This window comes from Aythya ferina, assembly GCF_964211825.1.
Source record: "Aythya ferina genome assembly, chromosome: 3".
Taxonomy (NCBI): Eukaryota; Metazoa; Chordata; class Aves; order Anseriformes; family Anatidae; genus Aythya; species Aythya ferina.
Window position 1 is genome coordinate 66,437,312 of NC_140298.1, and position 9,301 is coordinate 66,446,612.

The 9,301-nt window shown below is 43.8% G+C and overlaps 1 protein-coding gene across 5 annotated transcripts in view; it reads right to left on the minus strand.

The window, feature by feature from the left end:
- The window catches only part of FBXL4 (F-box and leucine rich repeat protein 4), a 59,685-nt gene extending 50,717 nt beyond the window's left edge, over positions 1 to 8,968 (minus strand). For 3 of the 5 annotated variants that reach the window (XR_014691235.1, XR_014691236.1, XM_084513865.1), the window contains exons 1-3: positions 4,492 to 4,665; positions 3,967 to 4,138; positions 2,575 to 3,164 (exon numbers count right to left, since the gene is read on the minus strand). Coding sequence is in view for 3 of the 5 variants with exons in the window: in XM_084513865.1 (XP_084369991.1) it covers positions 2,575 to 3,083 (509 nt within the window). In the remaining 2 variants the exon portion in view is untranslated. Of the gene's footprint in view, positions 1 to 2,574; positions 3,165 to 3,966; positions 4,139 to 4,491; positions 4,668 to 8,897 lie in introns of those variants that run through there. The other 2 variants (XM_084513864.1, XM_084513863.1) reach the window with 2 other exon arrangements.
- Positions 8,969 to 9,301: the final 333 nt, after the last annotated feature.

Here is a 9,301-nt window from a genome sequence, read left to right on the forward strand (position 1 = left end):
ATACCTCTTAAGCAAGAACTGTGGTACACCAAGCCTTCACAGAGCCTCTTGTGGTTTAGGAACTTTTGAACACAGCAAAGTCTTGCATGTGCTGATGTTTTAAATACTGAGCAAATAAAAAAATATTATCCAGCTGGCTTAGGATAATCCACTAAACAGAACATTTCCACTAAGCATAACATTTAAACAAGTCTCAGACTTCTTACTCTCACAACAGGTTTGATTCCAGAATTTGGCCTCCTTTCTATTTCAAAGCAGAAGCTGCTGAAAAGGACTTTTTCTAATAACCTGCCCTTTCTGCAGTGGTGTTCAGAAAGAAACAAACCAACAGCCAGCAAATAAAAACCTGTAAGTGCTGGTTTGTTTTTAAATCAGGTGATTTAAAAGCATTACAACAGTCAGAAAGAAGAACACAAAGCTCTGAAAGCCCTCTGAGTAACTGAGACACAGCCTCCTAAGGAAAAAAAATGCTGTGGTAGTTCAAGTTCAACACGTCTGTCAAGCACTGAATCACCTGAGATTATCAACAGCATTCCTACTTCCAGAATGTTATTCTTAGTTGGCATCTCAATTTTTGAAAGGGAAAACAAGGGAAATTAAGCAGAAGACATTCTTGTAACTCTTCATATTCCCCTCCCACAGGTGCGGGAAAGGAAGGAGAAAAAATCCTGCATACATCATGTGGAAAAAGGGTTCCTTCACATTATGCATAAGACATTTGTATCTTTCAGAAGTAGGAGACAAACCAAAAGGTACATCTCTGAACAGCCAGCTCCTACTGAGGAAAAGTACAAATCCCTCTAGCACTGCTCTAGCATCAAGACCAGAAGTTACTGAAAATGTAGAACGGACAACTAGCAGTCTCAGCAAGCCTTGGGACCAGCCTTCTAAACAAAAATAACACTAACCTACATAAGCAGAACAGGAAATACATCTGCCTACAAAGAAAAACAGGGTCCTACAGAAATTCCATCCGTTCTTATGAAAAAAGGGGAAGTCCGGACTCGTAGTCTAACCACATTTCAAGAGGATAAAGAACATCCCAAAGTTTTTAATGAGTATTTTCTCTTCTATTTTCTTTTAGCTCTCTGAACATTTTTTAGTGCACCTTACTAAACAGCTCCTTCATTTAACATTTAAGCTTTTTTTTTTTTTTTTAATTTATTGGTCTTTACACATAAATGGGAAGAGTTGTATTTTATGAACCAACAACTAGTCAAGCATTTTTAAGACAGCATTTTTCAGAATTCTATCCTTGCATTGCACTGCAGCATACTATCTTCTTATATTATGAAGTTACAGGAATAATCGCTACATTATTAAACAAGTAAAATTAAAGTTCACAGAACAACTGACCAGAAGTCATTTCACATTAGGTTCTAAGTTCAAGACTCTTAAAAGCTATCTGCACCCACACAACCCTATAAATAACTTCTGTATTAGCGCCAAACGCATTCCTACTTCTTAACATACGCCTGTCCTTACTAGCTTGACCTATCGCTGCTCCTCGAATTCAGATGTTTACTTTAGAGCTACACAGTATCTATTCATTAGAGAGCTGGAAAACAAACTTACTAAACAGTAGATGACACAAACACACAGAACAGATTCATTGAGAGTTCTTATTACATATACAACACCTGATTTTCTAAGGTTTACAAAAAAAAACATCAGTTGCCTAGTATGCTGAAACATGTTTTAGGTATACTTTTATTGCATATACCAATAATTTTCCTAGTGTTTTTTTCCCCAACTCTGTGTTTTCACGTGTTCTTTCTGTTTTTATTTCCACACCTCCTCACCTTGAGCTTCCCACCTTGCTTACAGCATTTTTCTTCATCCTTTTACTACTCTCCAGGTCCCCCTCTTCCTGATCCCTCACCCCCTACCCAAAATGTGATCAGGAGTTCTCACTATCAGAAAAAAACAACAGGACCAAGGGGGCTGCTTTTCACCCGTGGAGCAAATAAAAAAAAATCAAGTGCTACTCACGCTCTTTGATTCAACCAAAAATAAAGATCAGATAAATGGCATCACCTTTTGTCTGACCATTCTATACTCCTGCTTTTGGCCTCATTTCCCAATGAATAGGTATAGTGCCCAGTTCTAATATATATATATATATACACGCAACCTAGAGCATGCAGAGAGAAGTTCATGGCTACTTGAAGCAGGACAATATTGCAGCCACAAATCCTCAGTCTTCCGGACAATTTTCCTTTCTTACTACAGAAAGGACTCAGAACTGCCATTTCACAAGTGATTTTGGATATACATAATTACTGCTCGTATGAATTCCAACAACAACAAAAAAAACTCTCCTTACTCAAATTAAATCTGATATAAGGATCTGCATTAACTCATGCTACAAAAGAAAAATCCAGATCTCTTCAAGTTGCTACCAAAACATGTCACCAGTCTTAAACTTACACAGAAATAAAGAAAATCTCAGTGGGTCAGAAATGAAATAGAGAAATACTAAGAAGCAAAGTTTGCTAAACAGCATTATTTGTAGTATTTAACATTTTAGAGAATAGAGGAGTGCTCTGAAGTACAGAGAAAAGGAAAATTTACCTTACTTCAGCTGGTGGGTTTTGTGAGTAAGGATTTGCAGAGCATGCCAAAATCTGAACTACAGCTCCGGGATGATATGTTTCCAGAATGTGCACTGCAGTAGGATAAACTTGCTCCTCAAAAGCGAGTTCCACATAGTCCTGGCTGCAGAAGGAGGTGGGCGTCCTCTTGAAGGGCAGTCGAGCACTAGGACAGTGATCCCACCAGGTCCCGTAAGTTCGAAACACAGCCGTCTGAGTAAAGTCACCAGAGCTAGGGTACACATTTGGTATACCTGCTAAATTCCACATGGTATATGACATGCTGTTTTCACTACCATAATGGGAGCTGAAATCCAACACTTCTTTGGCATACTGAACTATTTCAACATTGATAGGTAAGGCCCGGGTGTTCGATTCAATAGCCCTCCGGCTATTCATCTCTCCTCTCGTAGCTGTCCTAGCTCGGCGCCGAAGGCACATATAGTAAAACATGCTCAGCACTGTTAACATGGGAAACACTGGTGACATCTAGATACGACTTACGAAGCTGCAAAAGGTCAGGAGTCCTTTATAAGGTGCATTAACTGCTTGTGGTGTTTTGCAAAACAGCTGACAAAACAGAATGAATAAACAGAGTGAGCAGATTAAATATATCTTAAAACATGACTTTACTCTTTTGAATATCCTCTTAAACAATGTACTGCTACTAAAACATTAATAAACTATCATATTTTATGACAATTATTTCTTTGTAGGCTACTAAGCATGGCTTCCCATTTATTGCATTTAAAAGAGAACACTATGAAGAAACATTAACTAAAACTAACCCTCAAGTAACAGTAAGACTAATAGTTAAAATAAGTATTGTTTTCCGGGACTTGTTGAGAACAAAAAACATCTTGCACTGACTCATGAAAATGAAGTCAAGTATAAAATGACATCTGGCCCTTGCAGTAAACAACTCTTGTAGGGTTCGTGATTAACTATAGCTAATTTTAATGATGATAATCTGCAGCATAGTTTTAAAACAATTAAAAGAAAAGTTCTAAAGAAAGTACTCGGGTACATGGGCAGGCTGCAACCATACACAGCTCAACAAAGCCTAAGTTACTTCACTGCTTGTATTCTGCAGCAAGACTGCTCCCAGCAACCAAATCATTTCATTTAAAGTTAGCTCAACTATATCTAGACTATCATCTGGAGAGTAAATACACTCTTCAAAGACAACTTACATAGGAAGTTGGACAGCTACTCCTGTGAACTGTTTCCTCTAATTTGTTCCCATACTTTGAATGGCTTTTAGAGTGAAACAAAAGAGCTTTGGGCATTAATCTAAACCTAAAAAAAATCCCAGAGTCTTTCCCATACCAGTGCACTAGCGTGAATGGTTTCACAAAAATATTGTCATTACCCTTTGAAGTTGTCCATGACAGCATTAACCAATGACTGAAGGGTCACCAGCCTCCTGAAGGATGCTCACAATTCATTAACACTATCATCTTCCTTTAAGCCACACAACAAAGTAAGTCTTCTGAAGAGTCCTGGCATCAGAAGCAGAAGTCCCCATAGAAAGCATTTTAATTCTGGTAAGAGAAAATGATTTATGTAACAATTCAGTTATACACAAGATGTACTAGGTCTGCACAGACATGCACCCTGAAAAAAATCAGCACAAAATGTACTAATAATTAAAGACATCAACCTGTTTTACATGGCCTAGACTGAATCACAAGTAAAAGACAAACAAGTAGGTTTAACTACTAGAAAAAGGCTAATTATGTATGAGCCTCTTCAGTAAAGTTTTCTGTTTACAGTGGTAAAGAAATATTTATAGCTGAACATTTTTTTTTCAGGACAGAGAAGTGCTGTATCATATTCCCTACTAATAGAGATCCTCTTACATATGCTTGCCCCATATTTAGCAGCCACTCCATACCTGCATGATGCAAACAGTCGGATTTACCCACACACAGCAGAACCGGGATCGCATTCCCTGATTCCTGCTAGCGGTACACAAGGCACCCGGGCAGTAACACAGCACTCCAGGATCATCCTCTCCAGTACGCAGACTGTTTCTCTGCTGGCCTCCAGATTAGCTTGTTTGCCAGCTCTACCAGGAAAAACAAGGAGCAGCGCCTGTAACCTGCTACAGGCCAGAACAGGGATGACGAAGCATATCTCAGAATAGAATAAACACGTCTCCAACAGCCCTTATGGAGGTGCCGGTTAGTTTACACTAACCAGCATACACTTACATACCACAGTGCGTATCCTGTGGTAACCGCTGAGCCATCAGCAATGACTCTCTAATAGCAGAAGATGCATCACACAGCAATTAACACGATGCCTCTCATTGCCTGGGAGACAAACCACCTTATTTACCATTCAAAATGGGTACACGTGGGGCTGTACCTTGCAGATCTTTTGAAAGCATAAATTGAAACTATGGTAAATAAATAAGCAAGATGGAGAGGAATCAAAGTGGCATTTGTATGCTTCAATGCAAGTCCACTGTGCATATTTCTTGGGTAACTTGCTCATCTCCCATACTCACAAAATGCACATACAAACCGCTCTCGCCGTTTGAACGCTGTCAACACGGCGCATGCAGTAACAGATAAGGCAGGCTGCACCATGCCGTCCTCTTACGCATGACAGCAAGAAAGTTTCCTAATGAAGTGTTCACTTCTCACTTTCTTGCCTCCTCTATTATTAGCTTTTTGTTTAGTTCCTGCCCTTCATTCAGTTTCACATGTTGACATAGCTGTCAGCAACATGAATTGCTCCTGACATTTAGTGCAGGAGGAAATGCGTAGAGATGGTATTCGGGATTCATTTTAAGCTCTGCTGGAATGCCAAAACCAAATAATGTCACATTTCCCCCAAACATCCTGTTGAACCATCTTTTAGAAAAAGCACTGGAAAAATAGCAGCAAACTCTCCAAGCTTTTTCCTTTAAATGAAAATAACAGGTCCCCTGGCCATGGCAGAGGGGTCCCAACTCAGATAATTCTATAATGACAAAGAACAGATAGCTTTTCGGCACAGAACTGCCACAACATGTATGTGAAGATTACAAATACCTTCTTCTTCTGGCTTTTTCCCCCTCTTAAGTGAAATCTCTTTATAGAGTGTGCCAGCAGACATCAAGCTTCCTGTCATCAAGCCCTGGCATCACGCGGAGCCCAGTGCAGCCACAAGCCCCAAACTCAAACCTGCACCGATTCAGACAGCTTGGAGCCCACTCCACACGACTCAGGGCTTCACAGAGCTCAGCTTGCAGAGCCACTTGGCTGGGCTGCATGAGTGGGCATGAATCGCCAACCTCATACCACACGTGCCCTACGTAACTTCACACCTGCACTGAAGACTCAGAACTTGCTCCAACCCCTGGCCAGCGCCCTCAGAGCCCAGCTTACAACTAAGCCACATTCCCATCGCCCCAGCTCAGAGCAGGGTGACCACCCGCTGCCTCGAGGCAACTGAGGAGCCAGATGCCAGGTGTGACACAATGGGTAAATGGCAACCATGCGCAAAGTTCTCCATGATCAGGAGCACCACTTTGGTTGGGTTATTCTTCCCCACCAACCTGAATGATTTCCATCAAATTCTTATCAGACTCACAACCTTGAGACGGACATGGCTTTGTCAATCTTGGCTGTCATCAGCCCACAGGCTCAAGTTGAGAAGTGGGAACTAACAGGGAAGAGCATACAGCTGTCATAAAACCATGTTAGTCTGAACAATACAAGTGGAGGAAAATTATTTCTAAAGAGTTAAAAGTAACATAGGATTTAGTAGCTTATAAAAGCAGGAAAGAAGGATAAACATTAGGACTGTAATACAAATAGAAACCCTTTTTTCTGGCATTTTAAAAGAAGCATTAACACTTGTGTAGAGTTATAAGACCGATGAAAAACCACTGAAGAGGTTGAAAGACAACAAGCTGGTGAAAGAATTACACTAAATATAGATCAGTAGGGCCAGGTGATGGAGAGGTTTGTTCAGAACTACCACAGGTCAACGTGACTTCCAGTTAAAGGGACCCACCTTTGCAAATGTAAAGATGCAGGCTCAGGCCTATGCAAAGCATCAAGATAAACACCTCCAGAGCAGTGCAAAGCTTACATAGAAAACTTTTTCTTTCTTCCTTCAAACTGATTGATTATTTTTAAGAAACCCATTTGGGCCTACGCAGCTATACCTTCCTATCTGTAGCACTCCGTTGCATATTGTTCTTTTCTACGGGCATAATTATGCCAAACTGAAGCTTAATAAAGGTTTCTTTTAAATGCACCTTTTTATCCTCCTCCCAGGCAGCAGCACTCTATACTTTTATTTGCTCTTTTTCACATCATATTCTTTTTCAAGACACCATTAAACAGGCTGGCACGGTGCTACTGCGTACCAGGACCACCAGCAGCCACCGCAGAAGCCACTGCAGCTGGATGAGCAGCTCAGCACCCTGAACCAGCTCAGCTTGGTTCGGCTCGCTGCCGCTTTGAGTGAAGCCAGCGCTGGCTCAGAGCTACTTTCTTTCAAAACACATCACAATCCACATGTTTTATTGGCACGATTACCCAATCGTTACTTAACTGACAACCATTTCAACGATGTGAGGAAATTCCCTTCTTCTACATGATGAACTCTTCCTCCCTTCTTGCTACACATGCAGAAAGCCTTCTGAGACTGTAATTCATTACCTCCTTTCTTCAAACACTCCTTGATAAAGGAACATATCTTATGGCTTCTCTACGTATTTAATTGGAACAGGAAGTAACTAAACAAAAGTATTCAAGGGCACTAGATCTCTTTGTACCACTTTGTTCCTTTTTACAGGGTGTTTATGTACACAAATTCATTGTCCAGGTTCCAAGTAACCCATCCTGTTCATGATTATTGTACCATTCAGTTTGTTTATTTTTGCAAATTCAACTCCCCAGCATTCAGTTTTCTCCCATAAGTGCAGAAACATGAGCAATACGTAGTTACTCGCCAATCAGAATGCTACAAAGATGTGGGAAATACACAGAAAAATAGTGGGGGGTCGAGGGGCTGCTGAGCGAAGGATGTGTGTAAGAGACATAATAAGGTAACATATTATACATAGGAATAAAAAAATGAAAGATGGCATATTTCATCCCTGAGCCATCCCTGACAATACACGTGTTAGAGAAGAGTTCGTACTATTTCAAGAGAAGCAAATGCTGTATCTAAAAGTCACTCATGCAACAGGTTTGAGTTTTAAAGCCAGAGGGGTAGCAGTTCCTCTTTACACCAGTTTTGCTGATCCCATGCTTGGGAATACCACTATAGAAGAAACAGCAACATTGATAAGTTGCAAAAAGCAAAACTAATAGATCATATTATCTCTGAAGAAAGATTAATGCAATTAATAACTACGTCTCATGTAAAAGATGGTCAAGGGGAAACGTTAATTATCTTTGCATGTTAATGCACTGAGGGAATACTGGAACCTTACATTAGAGGCTAAAACAGTATTTTTACCACGTGTTAGCATCTCTCGCTGTTAATTTAGTACATTATGCCAATGCCTACATTCAGCTTGTTGAAGTGAGGAGCTAACGTCAGTTAAAAGTGAATAAGCTCTTGCAACACTTAGGCCCCACTTGCTGTGCTGCTTCGTGGAAGATGTCCTGGCTGTGACACTGAGCCATTTTACACAGGGGAAACTTCTGAACTTGCACCTTGGGACGCAACTGGATGTTTAGCAATTTGAACTATTTAAAGCCTTGTTGTCATGAGCATCAGACCATCCCAAATCCACGCTTTCCAAATGACTCCAGTGACCGCCTCCGCCTTCTGGCGAGGACCAGACCTCAGGTGGCGGCTTGGCACCCCGGTACCCGTCAGACAAACCCCACCTGTGCGGGCAGCTCGGGGCGACCACCGCCTCCCGCAGCCTGCCCAGGGCACCGCGCCCCGCGGGGTGCCGACCACCAGGCACAGCCCCCGCACCCGGCGCAGAGCCACTTCCTTACCAACTGCCCTCCCAGCCACGCCGCAGAAATAAGAAATAAAATCAACCCTGGGCCAGCCCCGTGGCCTCCCTCAGGTGTAAGCGGGCACGAGCCCGGCACCCCGCCCGGGCAGCGCCCCGCGGACAGGCGCTCAGGGAGCACCCCATGGAGCCCCCCTCCTGCCCCTGCCTCCCTCCAGCCGCCCCCCGGAGCCCCGCGGGACCCCAGCGGGACCCCAGCCCGCCCCTCCCGGCCCTGCCGGCCACAGACGCGAGGCGCCCGCCCGGAGCCCACGGAGCCCCCGAGCCCCGGCAGCCGCCCCCGGCCCAGCCCGGCCCCTGCCCCTGCCCCTGCCCCGTACCGCTCCGCAGGGCGAAGCCGCCGCCGCCGCCGGAAGCCCCGCACGGCCGCGGAGGGCGGGCCGGCGGGAGGGGCGGGGCCGCCGGCTGCGCGTGCCCGCGCCGTTATGGCCGCTAACGGGCGGGGCGCTGAGGGGAGCGGCGGGAGCACCCCGCAACACACACAGACATACACAAGGGGTTGCTGTAGGCGGCCTGAGAGCACAGGCCTGGCTTTAATTGATAATTGTTAATGAGCGCGCGCTCCAGCTCGGGTGTGTTGCGAAATGAGCGTCACGGGCGGCTTCCGCGCTGCCTCGTTCGGCACGCATGCCCGGGCGCTCGTGCCTCCTGCCCCAAAAGCTGTTTCCTCTCCAGGTCCTGTGGCGATCGCCCAAGCCGCTGTCAGTCCCTCCAGGCTCCTCAG